This window comes from Anomaloglossus baeobatrachus, chromosome 2 (assembly GCF_048569485.1).
Source record: "Anomaloglossus baeobatrachus isolate aAnoBae1 chromosome 2, aAnoBae1.hap1, whole genome shotgun sequence".
Lineage (NCBI taxonomy): Eukaryota > Metazoa > Chordata > Amphibia > Anura > Aromobatidae > Anomaloglossus > Anomaloglossus baeobatrachus.
Window position 1 is genome coordinate 508395094 of NC_134354.1, and position 27994 is coordinate 508423087.

The window sequence follows — 27994 nt, forward strand, 5'->3', positions numbered from 1 at the left end:
CCCGTCGCAGCTGCGATATCATGTCAGCTCCACGCAGTTAATAAAGGGCATAGCACAATCAGCTGATCTGTCACTGAGGTTACCTGCGGCCACTGCTGTATCCAGTAACAGTGGGTAACCTCAGTGATAGCTCAGCTGATCACGCAGCTGTCTTCAGTTGCTGCGTGGAGCTGACAGGAGCGGCGGCGTCTTCTGCAGCTCCGGTCACCTTCATGCAGCAGAGCTGGAAGCGACGCTGGACCATCCTAGATTACGCCGCACATGGAGGGCTTTTTCGGGCTTATAAAATTGGTGAACAAGGCAATTTGTTAGTGTTTTTTTTTCTAATAAAGGATTGTTCGGGTGTGTGTGTGTTTATTTACTGTAATTTACAGATTAATCATGGAAGGTATCTCAGGGAGACGCCTGACATGATTAATCTAGGACTTATTGGCAGCTATGGGCTGCCAAAAACTCCTTATTACCCCGAATGCCAATGCACCAGGGCAAATCGGGAAGAGCCAGGTACAGTCCCAGAACTGTCGCATATAATGTATGCGGCAATTCTGGGCGGCTGCTGACTGATATTGTTAGCCTGGGGGGCTCCCCATAACATGGGGATCCCCATCCTGAGAATACCAGCCTTCAGCCGTATGGCTTTATCTGGCTGGTATTAAAAGTGGGGGGGACCGCACGCCGTTTTTTTTAATTATTTATTTATTTATTTTACTGCACAGTATAGACACGCCCACCGGCTGCTGTGATTGGGTGCAGTGAGACACCTGTCACTCAGTGTGGGGGGCGTGTCTGATGCAACAAATCACAGGCGTCTGTGGGTGGGGAAAGCAGGGAATACGAGATTGATTAATGAGCGGCCGGCATATTCAAAGTAATTGTTGCCGCGTATTCTCTGCACAGCTGTTCCTCGCCGCGCTGGTGATTGGGGAGTGGTAAGTATGAGAGAGGGCTGCTCACTTCAGTCACTCGGGGGATTAGCGGTCACTTGTAAATCCTTCACAGGTGACCGCTAATCAGTACGCGGCACACAGACAGAGCCACGGCATGACAATGAAGTCGGGTGAAATTCACCCGAGTTGATTCTCATCACGCAACTCTGTCTGCTGTCAGCCGACATGTATCAACGACATTGTGCAACACACAAATGGACATTCCACACGGACATTCCACGTACACATACACGGGCATTTTACACACAAACACGGACATTTTACATGTACACACGGCTCGCATACGCCATCACATGGATGCCATACGTATCGGAGAAACGCCCCAAAAAAACGGAACACGGACCCGAAAAACGGACCGTGTCACACGGACGTTTTTTATGCGGAAGTATGTTTTAGGCCTAAGATATTGCCTGCGATGCCGGATGTGCGTCACTTTCAATTTGACCCCACCGACATCGCACCTGCGATGTCATAGTGTGCAAAGTGCCCCTAAGAATAAGACAGTAAATATTTTTACTATGATGTCCACCATGAAACAGTTCAAGTTTGTGTTTTGCAACTAGTATTTTGTGACTTGTTACTTCCCCTCAATCCTTTACTGATAGGTTCTACACTGTGTGCAGAATTATTAGGCAAATTAGTATTTTGATCACATGATACTTTTTATACATGTTATCCAAGCTGTATAGGCTTAGGGGATTATTACAATTTTCTATTTTTACCTGGTCTATTTGTAATAAAATTTGGTTCTTATGGGTAATATGCCATTCATTTGGGTTTTGTACCCTGGATTCATAGGGGTACTTTGCACGTTGCGACATCGCAAGCCGAGGCTGCGATGTCGAGCGCGATAGTCCCCGCTCCCGTCGCAGCAGCGAAATCTTGTGATTGCTGGCGTAGCGAACATTATCGCTACGCCAGCTTCACACGCACTTACCTGCCCTGCGACGTCGCTCTGGCCAGCGACCCGCCTCCTTCCTAAGGGGGCGGGTCGTGCGGCGTCACAGCAACGTACCACGGCAGGCGGCCAATAGCAGCGGAGGGGCGGAGATGAGCGGGACGTAAACATCCTGCCCACCTCCGTCCTTCCACATTGCAGCCGGGACGCAGATAGGAGAAGTCCATCGCTCCTGCGGCTTCACACACAGCGATGTGTGCTGCCGCAGGAACGAGGAACTACATGGTACCTGTTGCTGCACCAGCATTATGGAAATGTCGGACCCTACACTGATGATACAATAACGATGCTTTTGCACTTGTTAATCGTATCAAAAAGGATATGCACACTACGATATCGACTGCGACGCCGGATGTGCGTCACTTTCGATTTGACCCCACCGACATCGCACCTGTTTTACTCTGTGTTTAAGGCCTGAGTTTTGGTGCAGTATGTACATACACTGTGTGCAGAATTATTAGGCAAGTTGTATTTTAGAGGATTTTTTTTATTATTGATCAAAACTATGTTCTCAATTAACCGAAAAGACTCATAAATATGAAAGCTTACTATTTTTAGAAGTTGGAGTGGGTTTTTTTTAGATTTGGCTATGTTAGGAGGATATCTGTTTGTGCACATAACTATTACTGTGCAGAATTATTAGGCAACTTAATAAAAAACAAATATATTCCCATATCACTTGTTTATTTTCACCAGATAAAACAATATAACTGCATAGAATTTAGAAATAAACATTTCTGACATGCAAGATCAAAACCCCCAAAAAATTAGTGACCAATATAGCCACCTTTCTTTATGATGCCATTCAACAGCCTACCATCGAAAGATTCTGTAAGTTGCTTGATCTGTTTACGATCAACATTGTGTGCAGCAGCCACCATAGCCTCCCAGACACTGTTCCGAGAGGTGTACTCTTTTCCCTCCCTGTAGATCTTACATTTTATGAGGGACCACAGGTTCTCTATGGGGTTCAGATCAGGTGAACAAGGGGGCCATGTCATTATTTTTTCATCTTTTAGACCTTTACTGGCCAGCCATGCTGTTGGATGCATGTGATGGAGCATTGTCCTGTATAAAAATCATGTTTTTCTTGAACGATACTGATTTCTTCCTGTATCACTGATTGAAGTAGTTGTCTTCCAGAAACTGGCAGTAGGTCTGGGAGTTGAGCTTTCACTCCATCCTCAACCCAAAAAGGTCCCACAAGTTAATCTTTGATGATACCTGCCCATACCAGTACCCCACCTCTACCTTGCTGGTGTCTGAGTCGGAGTGGAGCTCTCTGCCCTCTACTGATCCAGCCTCTGGCCCATCCATCTGGCCCATCAAAAGTCACTCTCATTTCATCAGTCCATAAAACCTTTGAAAAATTAGTCTTAAGATATTTCTTGGCCCAGTTTTGACGTTTTATCTTATGTTTCTTGTTCAAAGGTGGTCGTTTGTCAGCCTTCTTTACCTTGGCCATGTCCCTGAGTATGGCACACCTTGTGCTTTTTGATACTCCAATAACGTTGCAGCTCTTAAATATAGCCATGTGAGCAAGGATGGTTGACCTTAGGGAGATCAACATCCACCACTGCGGAGACACCATCACGTGTTTCTCAACGCAGTGATTCTAGAGCAATGCCCCCTGGGAAATATTCAAAGCAAGAAGGCTTGCGGAGACACCATCACATGTTTCTCAACGCTGGCAGGAAACTAGCCAGGTCTTTCACCGGGAAGGAACAACCACGGGAAGGGCAGTCTCCAGTCAAGGAGACCACCTATGCCAAACATGGTATCCATCCACAGACAGCCGTTTCGGGGTATTTGCCCCTCATCAGTGTGGAGTAGGAATCTGGCTAGTGGGACATTGCCTAGTAAAAGACTATGTGAGCAAGGATGGTTGACCTTAGGGAGATCAACATCCACCACTGCGGAGACACCATCACGTGTTTCTCAACGCAGTGATTCTAGAGCAATGCCCCCTGGGAAATATTCAAAGCAAGAAGGCCTGCGGAGACACCATCACATGTTTCTCAACGCTGGCAGGAAACTAGCCAGGTCTTTCACCGGGAAGGAGTAGGAATCTGGCTAGTGGGACATTGACTAGGCAATGTCCCACTTGCCAGATTCCTACTCCACACTGATGAGGGGCAAATACCCCGAAACGGCTGTCTGTGGATGGATACCATGTTTGGCATAGGTGGTCTCCTTGACTGGAGACTGCCCTTCCCGTGGTTGTTCCTTCCCGGTGAAAGACCTGGCTAGTTTCCTGCCAGCGTTGAGAAACATGTGATGGTGTCTCCGCAGGCCTTCTTGCTTTGAATATTTCCCAGGGGGCATTGCTCTAGAATCACTGCGTTGAGAAACACGTGATGGTGTCTCCGCAGTGGTGGATGTTGATCTCCCTAAGGTCAACCATCCTTGCTCACATAGTCTTTTACTAGGCAATGTCCCACTAGCCAGATTCCTACTCCACACTGATGAGGGGCAAATACCCCAAAACGGCTGTCTGTGGATGGATACCATGTTTGGCATAGGTGGTCTCCTTGACTGGAGACTGCCCTTCCCGTGGTTGTTCCTTCCCGGTGAAAGACCTGGCTAGTTTCCTGCCAGCGTTGAGAAACATGTGATGGTGTCTCCGCAGGCCTTCTTGCTTTGAATATTTCCCAGGGGGCATTGCTCTAGAATCACTGCGTTGAGAAACACGTGATGGTGTCTCCGCAGTGGTGGATGTTGATCTCCCTAAGGTCAACCATCCTTGCTCACATAGTCTTTTACTAGGCAATGTCCCACTAGCCAGATTCCTACTCCACACTGATGAGGGGCAAATACCCCGAAACGGCTGTCTGTGGATGGATACCATGTTTGGCATAGGTGGTCTCCTTGACTGGAGACTGCCCTTCCCGTGGTTGTTCCTTCCCGGTGAAAGACCTGGCTAGTTTCCTGCCAGCGTTGAGAAACATGTGATGGTGTCTCCGCAGGCCTTCTTGCTTTGAATATTTCCCAGGGGGCATTGCTCTAGAATCACTGCGTTGAGAAACACGTGATGGTGTCTCCGCAGTGGTGGATGTTGATCTCCCTAAGGTCAACCATCCTTGCTCACATAGTCTTTTACTAGGCAATGTCCCACTAGCCAGATTCCTACTCCACACTGATGAGGGGCAAATACCCCGAAACGGCTGTCTGTGGATGGATACCATGTTTGGCATAGGTGGTCTCCTTGACTGGAGACTGCCCTTCCCGTGGTTGTTCCTTCCCGGTGAAAGACCTGGCTAGTTTCCTGCCAGCGTTGAGAAACATGTGATGGTGTCTCCGCAGGCCTTCTTGCTTAAATATAGCCAAACTGGGGGAAAATGGCATCTTGGCAGCTTTACGCTTGATTTTCCTCAATTCATGGGCAGTTATTTAGCGCTTTTTTGCCCAACACACTTCTTGTGACCCTGTTGGCTATTTGCCATGAAACGCTTGATTGTTCGGTGATCACGCTTCAAAAGTTTGGCAATTTCAAGACTGCTGCATCCCTCTGCAAGATATCTCACAATTTTGGACTTTTCAGAGCCTGTCCAATCTATCTTCTAACCCATTTTTCCAAAGGAAAGGAAGTTGCCTAATAATTAAGCACACCTTATATAGGGTGTTGATATCATTACACCACATCCCTCATCATTACAGAGATGCCCATCACCTGATTTACTTAATTGGTAGTTGGCTCTCAAGCCTATACAGCTTGGAATAGGACAACATGTATAAAAATTATCATGTGTCAAAATACTCACTTGCCTAACAATTCTGCACACAGTGTAGTTTTCATGACACCAAACTGAATTTATAAGTTGCTCCAATTTTTCCATGTATCTGTGGAGATATATATATAAGATTATCTTTATCTATATTTCATTTTCATACAGCCAAACTTTAATGAGGGCCTGTTGTTACATTTTCTTTCACATAAAAATATTAAGAAGTTCATTATGCAACAAGTGATTACATATAATATAGTTGTGGTTATTTCACTGACCTCATCATCATTCCTTCCATTATGAACATTAGAATCAAGAAAAGGGGGAAAAAAATAAACAAAAACTTTAGTAACGCCCAATCATAGTTTCACTTAGAATATTTTTTTTGTTTAATCCTTTGGGTCTTTCATTGGATATATTGCCTTGGCTTTAGCTAGTTCTTCTGGACAAATAAATGTTAATGGCATAGTCAGAATTTCATCAAGAGAGTGGAAAAGCTGCCACATCCATTAGAAACTGCATTATCCATTCTATGAAATCCTATCTAACCTATCCTATATTTAGAAAGAGATCTCCAATAAGGTTTAATTGTGCTTTCAAAAGGCCAACAATGTATATAGTGTCAGTATGATTGGAAGTAATATGATGAAATAACTAATTTTAAGAGTTTTGGAATACTAAGTGAAAAGGACATTAAATAAGGACACGATTTCCTTCTTTTTCCTCTTACATCAGCTTGAACAAATATTTTCATGACTTTTTGAGTACAAAGCCATGTGATGATTTGTTAGAATAGAAAGCTTTTTTAGTGCTTTAACAAGAGGGGAAAAAAAACACCAAGTAGAACAGGAATTTGTCTGTTGGAAGCTTTTCTGAAGGCCACTTTACACACAGAGGTAAATCTGTGGCAGATCTGTGGTTGCAGTGAAATCATGGACATATTGTTCCATTTGTACACAGCCACAAACCTGGCACTGATTGTCCACAATTTCACTGCAACCACAGATCTGCCGCAGATTTATCTCTGTGTGTAAAGTGGCCTTTAGGTTTTTAGGCTTATTTGAGTCACAGCCACAATGAAATCTGTTATTAATTAGTGAATCGCCAACTTTAATACAATTCTCCGTGTTGTGATAAGGAGCCAAAAAATGCTAATAAACTACATCACACTGATTTTTACAAGAAAAGACACCCACAGACTCTCTTCAACATGCCATGCATTGGCCTAAAATAGACATTTAGCTCAGGCAATCAGACGAGAAATTAGCTGTATTAACTGGTAAAATACTAAATTTTGTCCCCCAATATCATCTGGTAATCGCTGATATACAGGTTGCTATGAATTAGTTGCCTGATAACTACTTACAATAAACATTGAAAAACAGATCCGTAAGGGAAAGGACACAGAAACAGCTCTCTGTAGGCTGTATTGGCACGCCCCACACAATAGGAATAAAGACTTCAAGAGAAAGGGACTTAGGGGTACTTTGCACACTATGACATCGCAGGTGCGATGTCGGTGGGATCAAATCGAAAGTGACACACATCCGGCGTCGCTGTCGACATCGGAGTATGTGAATCCTTTTTACTACGATTAACGAGCGCAAAAGCGTCGAAATCGTATGATCGGTGTAGCGTCGGTCATTTCCATAATTTTGGAAGGACCGATGTAACGATGTTGTTCCTCGTTCCTGCGGCAGCACACATCGCTGTGTGTGAAGCCGCAGGAGTGAGGAACATCTCCTTACCTGTGTCCTGGCTGCAATGAGGAAGGAAGGAGGTGGGCGGGATGTTTACGTCCCGCTCATCTCCGCCCCCTGCTTCTATTGGCTGCCTGCCTTGTGACGTCGCTGTGACGCCGCGCGACCCGCCCTCTTAGGAAGGAGGCGGTTCGCTGGCCAGAGCGACGTCGCAGGGCAGGTAAGTGAATGTGAAACTGCCGTAGCGATAATGTTCGCTATGGCAGCTATCACAAGATATCGCATCTGCGATGGGGGCGGGGACTATCACGCTCGGCATCACTACCATCGGCTTGCGATGTTGTAGTGTGCAAAGTACCCCTTAGGGTGCCACATACCATATAAAATAAAGCACAAATCATATTTCATGCAAATAAAAGAATTTTATTAATGACAAGAAATACATAAGGGTCATGGGGTAATATGTAAACACTTAGCTTAACAGATACAGGTGTCATTGAAAAAAAATATAGCTTCTGCAATGTAAAAGATTCACTTTTATGATGGTGGAGGAGGACAACTGTGTAGACTACCAACTCAAACTGATGGTGTTGCTGCCAGAGGTAACATTGCTCTGATGGAGATGGAGAAATGCCCTTCACTTTCTTCCCGCTAATACACTGGATGGAGGGAAAGGAAGCAAATTGTGACCTGCATTGGATAGTACTATTGCCCAGAAAGCAGGTGCCAGTGGTGGTGCTGCTAAGACTGTTGCCAGCTCTCACCTTCTTAGCTGAAGTTTGCACTTTTCTGTTTTTACAAACAACACACTACCCATCTTATGTCACTGTCACTTTTTCTTTTACTGTACAATTTTTAAAACACTGTAATTAACTTTTGACCATTTTTCAATGGAAATTATCAATCCCCAGCAAAAAGGACTGAACAGACAATGCTAGATAGGAGCTTGTACAGAACGCAAAATCCAGCAGTAGACTGCAGTACAAGTGTGGTCATTATAGTTGCCAAGGTGGACTAGTAAAACAGTTATGCAAAAATAGACATGCAGAGAGAAATGTCTAATTTTTTTTCTATATTTATTTTTTAACAAAATTCAACTGCTTTTCCCAGAAATTACATAACAATAAATGCTAGGTAGGCCAGCTTTTGCAAAATGCCACTCTATTTGGTGTGGTGTCTATAGAGGTAAAATTTGACTAGTAAAACAGATGAGCAAAAATACACTTTGTGATACACATGCTTTATGAGGTAGACAGTTGCAGGTAACTATATTTGAAGGAATTGTAGTTTTTTTTTTTTAAACCAATTATTCCCCTCTTCACAAAAAAGGATTGCATAAGAAATGCAATCGCTCAATAAAGTCGCTTGTGACAACTAAACACACAATCTGTGACTGACACTGATTTCAAATTAAAAATATATATATTGTTGTGGCTTTCTGCTTTCTAATGCATTAAGAATTAATGAAAAAAATGTGTAACGGTACTTGAAATGCAGCAGTACAAATGCCAGGTACATCATATCATTAATCAATCATACTCAGTCTGGCTCTGCTTCTGGCACCTGCCCAATCTCTCTCCCATCATTTGAATCTCTGTATTATTTTCGGACAACTACTTCAGAATATCTTCTTCACTTGTGAAGTTGTCCAACATTTTACTATCTGAATTACTTGTCTGATGTTTTATGGCTTTCTTTTCCTATCTCTATTGTTGAGCTCTGAGCGTTCTCTATTCTGAATCACCCTAAAGCTGCTACTGTATTCCCTGCTTAGACTTTTATATAGAGATGAGTGGACCCTTGGAGGTTTAAGTTCACTGGGTTCAAGGTAGAGCTGACAGCTGAGGGTGGCAGTCTGCAGTTAATGGTTGACCCGTGCTAGTTACTAAAACTAGGAGGGAGACAATGTAATTTTTTTTTATTGTTCACAGTAGCAGACAGGCAACTTCCACATGCAATAGATATATAGGTTAGGCCACATGGTGTGCCGGCCATTCACAGCCATGATAGTACTCAGCATAGCTGTTATGGCATCGGAAGAGCCCACAGCTGAACACTTGTTGATTGGCTGCACTGCAGCCTTTCAACAAACTTTATTCTGCCTCCAAAGAGCACCCAAACTTGAAAACGGACGTCCGTAAAAAGTCAATGTTCGAGTTCAAGCCCTGGACACTAGATGTCCCATAAAAACCATTAACTTTAAAGTTTTGGTTCTCTCATCCCTACTTTTATACAGGGCCCTGCACTATGCCAAAGGATGTAATAGTTGCAAGGCATTATGGAGAATCCTGTATAGCTATGCCTCAGGTCATTTGAGCCTTTTGTAGCTGATAAGGTCTTCTGCACTGTGTAACATTTTTGAGAACAATTTTTGTTGATTCCCACAAATCAAATAAAAAAATATTTATATGCAACAGAACTTGCAAAATTCATAACATTTGACACAAATTTGATTCCTATTGAATTGATGTGAACATGTTTGGGCCACATGTTGCTGCCTCATTTGGGGCAACTCTAGGGATTCCTTGTATTGTTTTTAAAAATTTTCACTGAAATACCTTTTTATAAGCACTTAAAGTGAACCTCTCCGGTGCAATATGCAACCAGAGCCACGAGCACTTCTGGATGCATATTGCTAATCTCTGCAACATTGTCCCTGTATACACTATGATAAACAAAGGAATCTTTAGAAAAAGTATTTCTAAAGATTTTTTATAATATGCTAATGAAGCCAGCGACTAGTCACAAGGGCATTAGTTCCCTTGGCTAGCCGGCCCCCTTAGCATGTAAGCATGCCCCTATGGGCATGCCAACATGCTAATGAATGCGCAGCGTCCAAGGTATGGTTGATCTCACCGCTCTCTGCTGCTATCGCGTCAGATGCTGGATTTAAGCTTAGTGCACATGATCAGAAGTCCCGGACTTCCAGTCATGCGTACTATGGAGCCAGGTGTACACATCCCAGCTTCTAACTGGTGTAGTGTGCATGACCGGAAATCTGGGAATATTCTGATTGTGCACATGGAGCTGAAAACCAGCAGTGGCAGCAGGAGTGAGAGTGACAATGCCTTTGATTCTGTGTATTAGCATGTTAGCACGCCCCTGTGGGTGTGCTAACATGCTAAGGGGGCCGACTAGCCATGGGAACTTATGCCCTTGCGACTAATCACTGGCCTCATTAACATATGAGAAAACATTTTCAGAAATACTTTTTCTAAAGATCTCTTTATCTATACTACTAGATACTTAGACATTTAGGGAGAGGTTAGCAATATGCGACCAGAACTGTTCATGGTTCTGGGTGCATATTGCACCTGACAGGTTCCCTTTAAATCAATGTGTTATACACGTGGCGTTTTCTAGGAGTTTTACATTAGATTTCACAGTGGATTTGAAAATACACTGCTTCCCCTCAAATTCACAAAACAAGTCTAAGAACTCGCATGCGTTGTTCTGTACTTACAGAATTTGTGTCTAGAGTCCTGCAATTATTCCCACTTGCATGTGTTGTACTTATTGTCTGCATAGCCTCGATCTCGCAGCCCACTTTACAGGCTGTTTGTTTTTTTATCTTTTTTACTGGTTTTACTTTATATTTTATTTATTAATTGAATAACACTTAGTCAAGCATGTACATGTACTCTATTACTCCGCTTTCAATTTCTTTGCCTATACTATGTGTCAATAAGTCACATAAACTGTATTGTATTGGGGATCACATTTTCTCCACAGTTGACAAATTTGTACTTTTCTCTTCATCTCATTATTATAATTGTTATTTATTTATTACATGCCATCAAAAATGGATAGAAAAGAAGAAATCTTAAATTGATCTGCTTCTCCTTTACAATCCTGCAGGAAACAGTCAAAGACAATTCACTTCTGTTCATGCCAAATGTCCTAAAAGTGTATTTAGAAAATGGGCAAACCAAATCTTTTCGCTTTGACAGTGGTACTTCTATAAAGGTAAGATCACAAACCACAATTAGATATGTCTTTCTATATGAATGTCTCTAGAGAGGATTATAAATCTTACTAACCAAAAAAAAAGGTCAACTGTGAACCATAAGAAAGTATGGAAACCTCCGGTGTATGGTAGACAGAATCATTTCAGGTTCTGTTTAGGAAATGAGAAACAGTAACCGATTATTAAAATCTATTTATGAATAGGATTCCAATACCAGTAACCCTATTAATGCATAAGTGAAGGAGAATGACCACTTAGACATGTTTAAAATTAACGAGCAATGATACCCTATTTTTGGATCACTATTAAAGGCTATACCTATGACAACTGCTTCAGGAGTGTTTATGTCTTGATCAGTTCATACCTAAATTAGTATATATTATCCAATGTTCATGCACTGTGATATTAAAGTAAACATTTGTACTGTGTTTAGTGCAAGGGAATGATTCCAAAAGTTTCATATTCGAGTATATCCAGACAACAGCATTTACGCACACTTCTGCTCCTCTCTAATTTTCTCTCTGACCCAGTTGGTAACCTTTTGTACTCGGCTACACTCATTGTTTTAATGGTTTCAAGGCTTCAATAAAGCATTGTAATAACATAGTGTTATAGCTGTTCTTCACTAAAGACATGGCTTTCAACCTGCCAAAGCTTGACCTTGTAATAATGATGAACAGAGTCTGTCCATATGTTTTATCTCCTATATAAAATGCAGCCTTCCCTAAACACCGCAAATTGACAATGAGCCACTCTAATCATACACTGAGGGATCGAAACATTAAAAGAAAAAGAAAAAGTGGAATTGCATATTGCTTACACCAGATGAGCCATTGGTTGCATGGGGTTATTTTATTCCTTAGTTATACATTATTCTGAAAAAAATAGCAGATGAGAGGTATTTTTTACAGGATTGTGTTTATGTAGAATTGCCATGTCATAATGTTATGGCATATCATTTGCCCGTAGGTTCAACCGGTCAGACTCCTATGAAGTCCGAATTTTGTCAAATGTTCCTCCTTTCAGTTTTTCTCTCACTGTGCCTGGATTTGCCACATAGACCTTTGCAAGTGAATAGTGTTTTGTTGCGGCTCTCATGAATAGGATATGGCTGGCCAAACTACTATCCAGTGAAAATCAGCAAGAACTGTAACACCTAGCAATGTTGGCCCCTTATGCTGATTATAAGTGGTGCTCCCATAAAATTAGGAAATTAACAATTAGGAAATGATGAAATAGTCTTGCCATATGCTATTATTTCCTATAGTGGAAAAAATCCCTTTGTTATATAGGTGTTGCTTAAACAGGGCTTTACAGATTGAGGCAGAACATGACATTTTTAGACCCTTCAAACAGAATAAATGATTACTATAAATTGATTAAAGGAATATTCTCATACAAACTCTTTCCATATGTCATACAGACATTATATCCCCCTCACAAACCGCTTATTATACTCTGGCAGCGCCATCCATTAATGATGCTCAATTTATTACACATTTGGTCACTGGCTATTAAGCTTTGTCGTTTTTTGTTGAAGACATTTACTGCTTACCTTAATTAACAAAATAACAATATTACTATATAATTACCATATTACTATATAATGACTATATAAGAAAAATAAATAGTTTTGTAGTCAGCTTACCAGTCTTGCAGTAGTTTAATTAGCTCAAATCCCTTGTGATCCACACCCAGAAAGGTAGAGGCCACCGCAGACAAAATAAATAAAGAGGAAAGGGTTGTTCCAGCAAAGAATCCACATTTGAGAATAAATAAATAAAATCTTTTATTCCAATTCCATTAAAAAGCTATACAATTAGCTGGCAATACATCTAGTGCAGTCCTGTAGAGATAACACATTTCGGCTAATGCGCCTTCTTCACATGAAGAGGGCGCATTAGCCGAAACGTGTTACCGTGTTTTTCCAAAAATAAGCCATCCCCAAAAATAAGCCCTAGCAGGGATTTTAAGCATTTATGGAGCAAGGCATAAATATAAGCCCTCCCCCGAAAATAAGCCCTAGTCAAGGTTCAATAATGAAGTGGCCGTGCGGCTAAAAAAGTTAAAGAAAACTGCAGGACACTTCATTATAGACAGCGGGCACCCAGCAATCACACTCACCAGATGCCGAGCAGAGGACCTGCAGTGATCACACACCCACACACATCCGATCTCACATACACACAATCAGATCTCACACACAGATATTGGATCACACACACAAACATCAGATCGCACACACAATCAGATCGCATACATAATCAGATCAAACACACATCGGATCACGCACACAAACATCAAATCACACACACAAACATGGAATCACACATCGGATCGCACACATACTCACCACATCCAGCGACACCGATTTCTTCTCGCCGGCAGAATCCTGAGAGGCTGTGCAGTTGAGCACAAGGACCTGCCACAACAGGACCTGTGAACTCATGTCACTTCCTCCCATAATTTCCTGCGGCTGGAAGCGCTGGATGTGATGTGTGTGTGTGTGTGTGCGATCTGCTGTGAGTGAGTGTGTCAGCATGTCAGCCAGAAGCAGGGCAGGACAGAGTGCAGCACCCACCGGAGATCACAGGAGGACCTGGGAGCCATGCACACATCCGAGTCTGGTAAGTATGAGTCTCCTGGGAAGTGGGGGGGTCTGCTTTTTTGGGGGGTAAACTTACCCCCCAACCGTGTTTCACCAAGAATAAGACCACCTCCAAAAATAAGCCCTAGTGCTTTTTTTGGGGGAAAAAAAAATATAAGACAGTGTCTTATTTTTGGAAAAACACGGTATCTCCACAGGACTGCACTAGGCTGCATTGCCAGCTTATTGTATGGATTTTAAATGGAATTGGAATAAAAGGTTTTTATATATATTCCCAAATGTGGATTCTTTGCTGGAACAACACTTTTCTCTTTATTCAGAATTACTATATGACTCATTAAAACCATCAGGCCTGGAGATGGAATTTTTGTGGCTGATGGAAAATTAAAAAAGGTATCCCCTCCTCGGTGTCAGTACATCAAGCAATGCTGAGGATCAGAGGGTTATTTGGCCAAAATCAAAGCTGTTAAAGAAATATTTTATTCTTCATCATATGGTGAATGGTGAGGGGGGGGTCTTGATCATTAGATGGCAAACACATAACACTGTCAGGCAATCACTCCTCCACCTTCTTCAATGTGAATATACCTACAGTAAACCGTAATAAATCTACTTCCTTTATACCTGTGAATATGCACTGTAAGTAGGTGTACACATAAATTGCAAGGCTTTTCTAATAAAAGAAAACCTATTCAAGTGTGTTATATAGCTTGTTTCAGAGAGTACAATACTACCTGCAGTGAAATATGTGAATTATTTTCCATTTTTATTTTTGTGCCTATTCTGTTAGGCGAAACACAGTTTCATCTCAGAATATCCCGGCAATTATGTAACGTGAATGTAATCATAATGGCAGGCTGCATGATACACAACAAAACATACACCAGGCTAAGCAGCAGCTACTCTTTCCTCTTTTGTGTCAGGCTGTAATTAGAATTGCCATTATAAGGAGATTATTTGTTAATATCCTCCTATCAGAGGAAATCACATTTCTGATCAAATTTCAACACTTGGCTTTGTTGTTGACATTAGTTTGGTCCTCTGCAGTTCCCTCAGTCTCATTAAGAAGACCAATGAGTCTCTAAGCTGTGATATTGCAGAAGCAATGTTTAATTGGTGCCGTAATCTACCTAATCCAAAATATGCCTATCTGCTTTCCCATCACTTCTCTCATTGTACTTAACATTTCCTGTTTAACAATCCATGCCATCTGTCTGGGCCACATGCAGAAGCAAATCTCCATAGCACAGATTAAAAACTTACCAATTTATTTACAGAGGTGTTTCCATTTTAAGAAACGTATATGATGACAGCTACATTAATCCTTTCCTGACATACAGTACAGACCAAAAGTTTGGACACACCTTCTCATTCAAAGAGTTTTCTTAATTTCATGACTGAACATTGTAGATTAACATTGAAGGCATCAAAACTATGAACTAACACATGTTGAATGAAATACTTAAAAAAGTGTGAAACAACTGAAAATATGTCTTATATTCTAGGTTCTTCAAAGTAGCCACCTTTTGCTTTGATTACTGCTTTGCACACTCTTGGCATTCTCTTGATGAGTTTCAAGAAGTAGTCACCGGAAATGGTTTTCCAACAGTCTTGAAGGAGTTCCCAGAGTTGCTTAGCACTTGTTGGCCCTTTTGCCTTCACTCTGCGGTCAAACTCACCCCAAACCATCTCGATTGGGTTCAGGTCTGGTGACTGTGGAGGCTAGGTCATCTGGCGTAACACCCCATCACTCTCCTTCTTAGTTAAATAGCCCTTACACAGCCTGGAGGTGTGTTTGGGGTCATTAATTATCCAGTTGAAAAATAAATGATGGTCCAACTAAATGCAAACCGAATGGAATATCATGCTGCTGCAAGATGCTGTGGTAGGCATGCTGGTTTAGTATTTAGTATTTTGAATAAATCCCCAACAATGTCACCAGAAAAGCACCCCCACACCATCACACCTCCTCCTCCATTCTTCACGGTGGGAACCAGGCATGTAGAGTCCATCATATGTGAGGCCGTTTGGCACATTTTATAAAAATATTTTAGTGTTAGGACTGCCCCAAATGAGATTTGCCATGGAGTGGCGGGGTGGCTCAAGAAATTGCAATTTTTTTGCCATAAATCTCAAATTTATATTAAGTACAGTTGGAATTTTTAGTGCTGTAGTGCACATTTAGTGCTAGCTTTTTCGTTTTTTCTTCATTGAATTGGTCGGTGGCTGACCCCCACCTTGCTATGCATCCCAATTTGGGATGTATTCCACCTGTCTAGATTTTGGCGATTGGTGACTGTTCACATTCAGTCATCAGGCCCTGTCCACAGGCTATTTACTTCATGCAGCATTTGCCTGGACCTGTCCCGCCCACAGCCATGATTCAGTCATGGGTACGGGATTGAAATAGACCAGGTGAGTACTGCTAAGAGCAGTTCTACTATTTCATATGTGAGGCCGTTTGGCACATTTTATAAAAATATTTTAGTGTTAGGACTGCCCCAAATGAGATTTGTCGTGGAGTGGCGGGGTGGCTCAAGAAATTGCAATTTTTTTTGCCAAAAATCTCAAATTTATAATAAGTACAGTTGGAATTTTTAGTGCTGTAGTGCACATTTAGTGCTAGCTTTTTTGTTTTTTCTTCATGTAGAGTCCATCCGTTCACCTTTTCTACAAAGACATGGTGGTTGTATCCAAAGATCTCAAATTTGGACTCATCAGACCAAAGCACAGATTTCCACTGGTCTAATGTCCATTTCTTGTGTTCTTTAGCCCAAACAAGTCTCTTCTGCTTGTTGCCTGTCCTTAGCAGTGGTTTCCTAGCTGCTATTTTACCATGAAGGCCTGCTGCATAAAGTCTCCTCTTAACAGTTGTTCTAGAGATGAGAAAGTGTGTCCAAACTTTTGGTCTGTACTGTATGTGATATAATTATTTCATATACAGGCTCCCCATCTTTAATACCAGCTCAGAAGCTGAGATTGCATCACCGGCAAGAATTTGCCTGTGACAGCAGCGAGTGGAGCCAAGCTCTGTCTGCTGCTGTTAACCTCTTCACTGCTGCTATCACTCTCTGACAGTGGCTTTTAATAAAAATTTAACCATTTCACACAAACTGTAGCTAGCAATCATAGGAGACCATGTTTTTTTTTACTATATATTACAATATATAGTAAAAGCAATTAGACATTCACAGGTACTAAAAGAAAAGTTTTTAAATATATAAAAATGCCTCATCTATGAACATATAAAATGATAGGCCCTATAAAAAGAATATTGCCACTGCTCAAAAATAGAAATATCATTATATTAATATAAATATTACATATCATAAAATTAAGAATAGACAGAACAATAAAAAAAACATATGAGGAGCTTCACAAAAAAAATTCCGATGATAATTACATAAAATATGGGGCCACATAGGTACCATGTAGGTAGGTCAATGATACAAAAATCAATAATGTACATTGTTGATATTGGTTCCCGAAGAAGATGTTACTATATTCCGAAACGCGTTGAATAATAAAATCACAAAAATTATCTTATACTGCTCTTCATTAATCATTCCATTACCCGACAGTGCAGTTTAATCCTTTTCTCATCCACTCCATACTATAATGATTTTCAAATACACTCTCAGACGTTAAAATCCACCGTCTTCCACAATCAAGTTAAGAAAACCATTTAGCCCCTGTAAGCTTATTATATAAGTCAGGGATAAGTGGAATTGGGTAAGTATTCTTAAGCGTAATTTTCTTTCCTCCACGGAAATCGAGGCAAGGATAGAGACCCCTGTCTTTTTTTAACAAAGAAAAAACAAGAAGCTACAGGTGAGGAGGAAGGATGGTTATGACCATTCAGTAAACTTTTGTTTCCATATTATTTCATGGTGGTCCGTTCCAGACCTGATATATTATACAGGCGAGCTTTCAGTGATTTTGCTTTAGGGATAAGATTGACAGCACACTCATAAGGATGATAGGGAGATATTATCTCTGCCTCTTTTTCCGAGAACACATCTCCATAGTCCTTCAGGTACCCGGCAAACCCTCTAGACTAGCAAAGAAAACTTGTACAGAATAAAGGCATTTCCTTCTGACACCAATCAATGACAGAATTGTGAATACGCAGCAATAGAATTCCCAACACCAACCCCGCAGTTAAGTGAGTCAATGCATAACAAGAGATGGACTCAGAGAGCAGTGTTCCCACTCTAAATGTGAATTCTACCATAACCAGCTGAACAAGGTTTGGGAGTAACGGTGTCCTGTCAATGCCAACAATTTGAATGGGTCCTTCTTCCTTACCTGTCCCTAATCCTAGTCTTAAAGCCAGTCCGGAATCAGTGAAGTTGGCTTCAGCCCAAAAGTCAATGAAAGCGAATGCTGGTAGAGACTGATTTAGGAAAAGAAATTCCACGTTCAACAGTACTTTATCTGATAAGTAAAAAGGAAGTCTGGGTGATATCCTCGATAATCATTCAGACTTTTTCCCAACAACTTGCTTGAGGGCATGCCAAGCAGTCCTTCAGGAAATGTCCACCACAACCAGAAAAGAGGAAGAGTTCGAGATCATGCCATCGTCTCTTCTCAACAGCCCTTGAGCTAGCTGTTCCCACCTCCATAGAATCCGCCTCAGGTAAGTGGATTCATACAGGAAAAATGACCAAGACCCCCTGTCACCCATCACATCTCTCCCAAATTGTACAATCCATATGAATAGCTTGAGTCATGGCCACCTCCAAGAAACAAAGTGGAGTATGCAGAGACTGAGCATCTTTAAGAGTATCAGAGAGGCCTCTGTAGAACTGGCACCTGGCACATGGCTGCATCATTCCACAGAATTTCAGAGGACCATTGCTGGAACTTGAAACTGGTGTTCTCATTGCGTCCCCATTGTGTCAAGTTTATGATCTTTGCCTCTGGCACCTGGACCCTATGAGGTTTCTCATAGATCATACCTAATGCAATAAAAAAGTTGTCAACAGAAGACCAGAAGACCATTCTGGGGCTAGTGGAGACAAAGAAAATGCCCAAGTCTGAGAACCCACTCACAGTACAGGCATGATGTTTCCCCTCTGCTGGGACTTATTCTTTCATCATTGGGGTTGCCTGGTAAAAAATAGCCTTCAACTCTTCCAGAGCACACTAAACTGGTCTTTCTTCTCTGAAAATTTGTCACGAAAGGTTCAGGAGAGTGCAACTGCAGGTATCATAGCACAGCCAGGAGTGGAGAGCTAAAAGGAATCTACATAAAGCTAGAAACCTGTCTCTGCAACTGTGATTGCAATAATTCAAGCTTACAATATTCCATAGTCACATCATCACCTGTTCACCAAGTATGTAAAGAAGATCCATGCTGGTGGAAATTTGAAAACAAAAGTTCCTGCCAGTCTTAATGTGATTCTAGTTACTACACATAATGTTCCAGGGTCAGGTACCAGGGGAGTATGTCAAGATTAAAACAGAGGCATTGTCAAGTCACAGTACAAAGACAGAGTACCTGGAGGTTAGCAGATCAGAACAGAGGGACAAGGGAAAATGATGAGCAAACAAAGTCAAAGATCAGGCAGCAAATATCAATTCCCAGAGCACATATACAAAAGGCCATCTAGCACAACTAAATAGAAGACTGACAGCACTCTGGGAAAAACTGCTCAGCTAAGAAGCTTAGAAATTACTGGAAACAGGGCTCACTTGCAAAAACCTAGCATTTCCCAGAATGAGATTGGACGACTGAGCTGTCACTCAAAACATCGACAATTCAGCACGCCCCAGCTGCAGTTTCGACGACTGAGCTGCCACTAACACAAATAACAGCTCAGCATGCCCTGAACACAGAGTCAGAATCTTGACAGCTACTCCTTTCAGGTGAAAAATGGAGGAAATTTTGTTAGTAAATCTGCATGTGACACATCTCAACATTCCAGGAAATTATGTGTCTGCAAGTGACAAATGTAATTTTTTTATGTATTTACAAAAGCTTATGTAACTGCATTGCAAAATTACCTCTATTGTCTAAATTATGTACTTGGTGTCAGTGCCTGGGGCAGCATGAGCTATAAATAAAGCTATGGCTCAGGGACCTCCACAGACCTTGATCCAGCCTGCACTCACTAAACCAGAAAAGATGACGTTCTGCATGGTGTGTTGTCCAGTAACATAATCCACCATTCAACCTTAATTAAGTATTATAATATATGTTGAAATAGTTATTTGTATAGAATGTTATATTGTAACTTTAAAGCTATTTTCATTCTCCAGAATAATTTATACTAGTTATATGATTCCACAATAAAATAAATGAAAAATTAATGAATGTTCTGACCCTGAAAGACATGTGTAAACAGCAAGAATTAGATTTTTTTCTGTTTTTCATCAATTTTCTTGCTAACTATATATAGTTTTTAGCAAGCTATATGTGCTAGTTAAATGCCTAGATATGTGAAGTGTTGTGCACTGAATTATTATTTTTTTCTTTCAGGATGTTATATTAACACTCCAAGAAAAGCTTTCAATAAAGTGCATTGAACACTTTTCCTTGATGCTGGAGCAAACAACTGAGGGAGCTGGAACAAAACTCCTTTTGTTACATGAACAGGAGACACTAACTCAGGTTTATAATATAATAAAATCTTTAAGATAATGAAAATAAGATAAAAAATGAGATCTCTTATTTTTTCGAATGAACAAAATATGTCAGTAATAACCCACACTGCAAGTCTACGATCATGAAATTGGTTTGGCTTAGTCACCACTGAGCCATGGCAGGTTCCTATCTACTAGGTACAGGTGATGAGAGGGCTGAATTCCATTATGCCTTGTTTCGGAGGGCAACCTGCTATATCCTGGCGCTGCACATCTGGAACATGGACAATAACAGTTTCTGCTCGGCAGCGTGTGTGTCTGGCTCTTGTGAGTGTACCTTGATCCGTCTTGTTTCCCCGCTACCTTGTCCTGACCTGAGTCCTCTTTGTATCATTCATCCGTCCCTGTTCCCTGACTTCCCGATGCTGCCTGTAGTCTTCCCCGTCCTGTCTGTCTTACCCCGGTTCCGACCTGTGACTCTTCCTACCTGTATGTTACTCTGATCTCCCGACTCTGACCTGTATTTTGGCTCTTGACCATGGCGCCGGTTCTCCCTCTTGTAGTTTACGTGACCTCTCGTCTTCTGACCCCTTGGCTTCCACCTGACCATGATTTGCACTCTCCTTTGCTATTAACGAGACCTCCTGTTCTAGGCCCGGCTTGTTGACTACTCCTTCGCCCTTTAGTGGGCTTGTCTTCTAACCGCACACTGAAGCTACACCTCCAGCTAGCTTCAGTGCTCCCATAGTATAACGTGAAATCTACTTGGTGAAATAAGAAAACATACATCTGGAGCTGGGTTATATGTTTCATTCAGTACTTAATAAAATGGCTGGTTAGATATTGAAGGAAGAACTGATCCTATTGTTTGCAATGGGTTCATTCCCCGATGTTCGGTGTTAATATTGGCTAGTGTCAATATTAAATATTATCACCAATGAGCTGGCTTGTTAATAATGTAATATGGGCTATCTCCTGCTATTAATTATCAAATTTGACTAATAATTAACATATGATGTATCATACACGCCAAGCGCTATCTATTCCTTTGCTAATTAAATATATGTTACTTGTGACTAACTGAGACGAAACCATGAACTAATAAATGATATTTGTGACATCCTTGGCTTATCTGATGGACAGCTTGCCTGGTTATCTATGGGGGCAAACAAATGGAACATGCATTATAATGAGGGCAAGTAAATGAGACAGGTGTGGGAAAAGGGACAATTTACACTTCACAGAGACAGATTCCTGGGAAACTTAGTGGGACTTGTATGAATATAATTATGTACATATAATGTACATATATAGATATCCACCTATGTCTATCAGGTTTTATATATATATATATACAGTGCCTACAAGTAGTATTCAACCCCCTGCAGATTTAGCAGGTTTACACATTCGGAATTAACTTGTCATTGTGACATTTGGACTGTAGATTAGCCTGGAAGTGTGAAATGCACTGCAGCAAAAAAGAATGTTATTTCTTTTTTATTTTTTTTTTTTTTAAATTGTGAAAAGTTTTTTCAGAGGGTCATTTATTATTCAACCCCTCAAACCACAAGAATTCTGTTTGGTTCCCCTAAAGTATTAAGAAGTATTTCAGGCACAAAGAACAATGAGCTTCACATGTTTGGATTAATTATCTCTTTTTCCAGCCTTTTCTGACTAATTAAGACCCTCCCCAAACTTGTGAACAGCACTCATACTTGGTCAACATGGGAAAGACAAAGGAGCATTCCAAGGCCATCAGAGACAAGATCGTGGAGGGTCACAAGGCTGGCAAGGGGTACAAAAGCCTTTCCAAGGAGTTGGGACTACTTGTCTCCACTGTTGGGAGCATCATCCGGAAGTGGAAGGCTTATGGAACTACTGTTGGCCTTCCAAGGCCTGGACAGCCTTTGAAAGTTTCCACCCGTGCCGAGGCCAGGCTTGTCCGAAGAGTCAAGGCTAACCCAAGGACAACAAGTAAGGAGCTCCGGGAAGATCTCATGGCAGTGGGGACATTGGTTTCAGTCAATACCATAAGTAACTTACTCCACCGCAATAGTCTCCGTTCCAGACGAGCCCGTAACGTACCTTTACTTTCAAAGCGTCATGTCAAGGCTCGTCTACAGTTTGCTCATGATCACTTGGAGGACTCTGAGACAGACTGTTTCAAGGTTCTCTGATCTGATGAGACCAAGATCGAGATCTTTGGTGCCAACCACACACGTGAAGTTTGGAGACTGGATGGCACTGCATACGACCCCAAGAATACCATCCCTACAGTCAAGCATGGTGGTGGCAGCATCATGCTGTGGGGCTGTTTCTCAGCCAAAGGGCCTGGCCATCTGGTCCGCATCCATGGGAAGATGGATAGCACGGCCTACCTGGAGATTTTGGCCAAGAACCTCCGCTCCTCCATCAAGGATCTTAAGATGGGTCGTCATTTCATCTTCCAACAAGACAACGACCCAAAGCACACAGCCAAGGAAACCAAGGCCTGGTTCAAGAGGGAAAAAATCAAGGTGTTGCAGTGGCCTAGTCAGTCTCCTGACCTTAACCCAATTGAAAACTTGTGAAAGGAGCTCAAGATTAAAGTCCACATGAGACACCCAAAGAACCTAGATAACTTGGAGAAGATCTGCATGGAGGAGTGGGCCAAGATAACTCCAGAGACCTGTGCCGGCCTGATCAGGTCTTATAAAAGACGATTATTAGCTGTAATTGCAAACAAGGGTTATTCCACAAAATATTAAACCTAGGGGTTGAATAATAATTGACTCACACTTTTATGTTGAAAATGTATTAAAATTTAACTGAGCAACATAACTTGTTGGTTTGTAAGATTTATGCATCTGTTAATAAATCCTGCTCTTGTTTGAAGTTTGCAGGCTCTAACTTATTTGCATCTTATCAAACCTGCTAAATCTGCAGGGGGTTGAATACTACTTGTAGGCACTGTATATATGTCCATCTACTTACCTATTTATCTATCTATCTGTATACATGCATGCATACACAATTATATTTTGGGACACTTCTAGATTCTAATAGTTCATGTAACATTGTGATCTGGCCCCAAACAGTGTCTCTGGGGAGATAATAAAAAGATCAGATGACAACTTATTCATTTTTGCAAGAGCTTTAACATCAATTGTGTTTTGTTGAGTTTCGTCAGGCTCAAACAAAAAATTGACCTTGAAGCATGATATACATGTGATCCCAGCTTTATTGTTAGATTGAAATCTAATATGTATTTCCTGAGACGTGCTGGAGATGTTCTGTTGTGTGCACTGGATCTGCTCAGAAATCAACCACAATGTCATTAAATGAGGATAGTTCTCTGAATTTCCACCTGAAATAATATGACCTCTTTCCAGTGCAGCCTTTCTGCTCTTCAGTAATATTCTTTACAGGAAATGTCAGTTGTATATAAACAGGGCAGCGGAACCTCCATTGATATGCTTTGAAAATGGATTGCATGTAGATTTTATGAAGACTTTAGGCATAAAATTCACAAAAAATCCATGACCAAGTGGCCCATGTGAACAGAACCTTAACGTACTGTACACAGCAATACAATCAGCAAAGAAAATAAAATGTAGCGAATATTACTCCAATCTACGTTAGTAAGCAATTATAGAACACAGATGGAGTGGAATACAGTGGAGTGCAAGATCACATTGTAGTGTTTGTAACCAATGAGTAACAACAGTGTCATCCTTGGTGCACATAGCACAACATAGGAGCTAAATACATAAAATTTAAATGTTTAATATAGAATATTGTAAAGTTGTTCTATGTATATTTGTTTTATTATTATTATTACTATTATTATTTAGGGCAACATATTGTAATACTTCTGCACATAACTTTAGACCCTAATTACTTTCAAATCTACTAACATTGATGTATGATGTCTAGGTGACTCAAAGACCCAGCTCGCATATGATGAGATGCCTGTTTAGAATTAGCTTTGTTCCAAAGGATCCGATAGACTTACTTCGGAGGGATCCTGTTGCCTTTGAATATTTATATGTGCAGGTAAGAGATAATCTTCACCACACTAAGCACATGTTCAAGATCCAGTATGTGTTAAATCAGAAAAAAGAAAGTGTCAATATTATACAGTTGACATTGTATACAGTTTACAAGCATTTTGGTAAAACAGTGATATTTTCTTTTTGTCTGTACAACATAATATAAAATAGGGTAAGGAACAGGGGCGTAACAATTGCGGTCACAGGGGTCACCACTGTGACTGGGACCGGGGGTTCAAATGGCTCATCCTGGACCTCAGTACTTGGTTTAGCTGGATGTGAAAATGAGTACCACATCCAGCTGAAATGTATTGCAGCACTGAGCCCAGTCTGGACCCTGTGCTGCAAACTGCAGCGGAACATGGTCACTGCAGCCATCTCTGGGGTAACACATGTCCCGGCTACTTAAAAAATACATATGCACTTCTCTCCCCATAATCCCGCCCACCTCTTTCCACTGAAGCCGGTGCAGAGAGGTGGGCGAGCTTATGGGTGGGGAGAGCAGTAATAGCAGCACAGTGATCACCGAGCCCCCCGCTTTGTGTATCTGCTAGGCGATTATCTGCTGCTATTAAAGAGAGCGATTTCACTGCTCTCCTGCCCACCTGGAAGTCAGTGGATCCCCCGCTGAGCCCCTGACAGACTCTCCTCCAGCATACAGCACAGACGCTGTATGTTCCATGTAAGTTCCTCCCCTGCCGTCCATCAGAGGAGGGGACAAAACTGATCATTTCCTCCTAAACACAGCCAGCCCCTGCCACACCAGTAAGCCCCACCCACCAGCACAGACCTCCTGTGGAGGCCTGTATCATCTGTGTTGCAGAAATAGATGACACTTCTGAGGAGAGTGTATCCCTCCCTCCTGCATGTCATCGCTCTGTAGTCGGCAGGAGCAGAGGCTCCAGAGGACACAATGCGACCTGAAGTGAGTACTGGAGCTCCCTGAATGATGTCTCTAGCCTCACTACCGTCTTCTATCCTTCTATTTGCCCCTCACAGATGCACTCTTGATGCCTCCCACTCCCCTCTTCTCTCCTTCACCTATCCTCCTATTTGCCCCTCACAGATGCACTCTTGCCCCTCCCCGACTCCCCTCTTCTCTCCTTCACCTATCCTCATATTTGCTCTTCAGAGCTGCCCTCTCCTGTCCCCTCCCCCACTGTCCTGTAGCTGATGATGCCTCATTGCTGTCCTGTAATAGTGGCCCAGCCTCCTCATCATCATGGTTTGCTGCCAGACATCCAACTTTCTTTTTTGTTTGTGTATACAGTGTGTTTAAAAATGCAGACATATACAGTATATAACGTAAATATATAACAAATATACTGTGCATCTTTGCATTTGTGTGAATAAGTGACTGTGTACATGAGACATTTTAGTGATAAAACTCAGACATTAAAAAGCGTAAATAATACTAAAAGCACCAAAAAAGCCTGCTTAAAAATGTCAAAACTCGTGTACCATTAAAAAAAAACTACCAATTTTATATGCAAAATGAATAACTCTATAATGTTATTTTTAGCAGAAATATGTACTGAAAAAAAGGGGAATAGGGCAATATACAAGGATGGGAACATAAACAAGAATGGGGACAAAGATACAAGTATGGGATGTGAAAACTGGATGTGAGGGAATAAGGTTCTTTCCCTCAGGACCCAGCTTATGCATGCTTTGCTATACATTTGTGCCTGAACACCACTCTCCCATGCTCTACTAAACATCTTTCCCTCAACACCCAGCTTTCCCATGTTCTATAATACATCGTTCCCTCATCATGCAGCTTTCCCATGTTCTACTATACATCTGTCCTTCAGTATCCAGCTTTCCCATGCTCTGATATCAAGGGCAAGTTGGGTGCTGAGATAAACATGTACATCAGAGAATTGGAAAGCTGGATGCTGATGTAAAGATGCATAGCAGAACATCGGAAAGCTGGGCGCTGAGGGAAAGATGTATAGAAAAACATGGGAGAGCTGGGTGCTAAAGGAAGAGGGGTATCAAAGCATGGGAAAACTGGGTGCTGAGGAAAATATGTATAGAAGACCATGGGAAGGCAGCGTGCTGAGGGAAAGATCCGAGTGTCAGCATAATTATACTGTACTCCGAGCTGGGGGAGGTGAGAGGAGACGGGGGGGGGGGGGAGGTCAAAATGTTACAGGTTATAAAGGTTATGATGGCATGCCCCATTTTTCCCTGGGGAAGCTGCCACTAGGGTAGAAATACGCGTTGGGGGGTTGTTTTGGTTTCCACCTTTATGATGGTTCTATTCTACCTTACACCTGGAACTTGCTCTGGATTGGTATACTTCCATCTGATCTTTATAGAATTAATATTCTTTGATTTCCATCTGTTTTGTGTTTGCAATCTATTGTACTTGTATCTTTAATTGTGTTTGTTGCTTAGCATTTTCCAGAGTGCTATTATACTGCATGCAGCCATACTTGCTGCTTTATGTCATGGTCACTTTATATGCATTTTTTTTTTTGCTTCATGCTTGCTATATTGCTGCTTTTTTGATTGTGTATGGTGCATTTCCTAAAGGTAGTATGACATTTCTTTAAGGAGGAACTCTGGGGTTTATTATGCCTTATTGTATGCAAACCCCAGTATGCTTGTTCACTTTTGGAGTGTTTTAAATGTTTTTAATACTGTATATTTTTGGAGTTTTTTGTCAGTAAAATATTTTCTATTTTGTGAAATATTTGGTGATCCCATTTGTTACACACCCTCTTTTTCTTTATTTTGACTTTTTTTGCAATTTTTACACACTTGGAATTTTTTTTGCCATTTTCTAGTACACTATATAGCAAAACTCATGGTTTCATTTAACAATACAACTCGTCCCACAAAAAAACAAGGCCTCATATGGAAAAATTGATGAAAAGATAAAAAGGTTACAACTCTCGGAAGATGGAGAGCAAAAAACGAAAAACAGAAAATCGCCCGGGGTGAAGGGGTTAATCCCACTTCTATGCAAGACTATGGTGAACTTTATGTAGACTTTTGACAGTGATAATATTTATTTTATGCTTTTTGCCTCAGTTAAGAACGTCTATTTTAAAATACTGCATGCCATTGTCTGGAATTCTGAGCCTAATGCCCCATCTGTTGGTCAATTGCAGAGTTGCAATGATGTCGTTCAAGAAAGATTTGGACCAGAGTTGAAATACGACATTGCATTGAGATTGGCAGCGTTACAGATGTATATTGCAACTGTGACCACGAAGCAAACACAGAAAATCTCATTGAAATATATTGAGTAAGTAACATTAGAAATTAGCTTGAGCGTCCGCAGTCATTTTTATATTGTGCCTTATATTATGTAACAACTTATATATTGAAAATTTCCATATGATATATGTATAGGCACTAGGAAGGCATATTTCTATTAGTAGATTTTGCTTTTCTGATGGATAAACATTATTTATTAGCACACTTTGAGATCTACCTGCAGGTGTTAACCAGTTAAA

At 41.3% G+C, this 27994-nt stretch overlaps 1 protein-coding gene across 2 annotated transcripts in view; it reads left to right on the forward strand.

Annotated features, from left to right (window-relative positions):
- FRMPD4 (FERM and PDZ domain containing 4) overlaps positions 1 to 27994 on the forward strand; it is a 631692-nt gene that overhangs the window by 570351 nt on the left and 33347 nt on the right. For both annotated transcript variants that reach the window (XM_075336517.1, XM_075336515.1), the window contains exons 8-11: positions 11189 to 11296; positions 20390 to 20521; positions 24409 to 24528; positions 27647 to 27783. In XM_075336517.1, coding sequence (XP_075192632.1) covers positions 11189 to 11296; positions 20390 to 20521; positions 24409 to 24528; positions 27647 to 27783 — 497 coding nt within the window. The remainder of the gene's footprint in view (positions 1 to 11188; positions 11297 to 20389; positions 20522 to 24408; positions 24529 to 27646; positions 27784 to 27994) is intronic.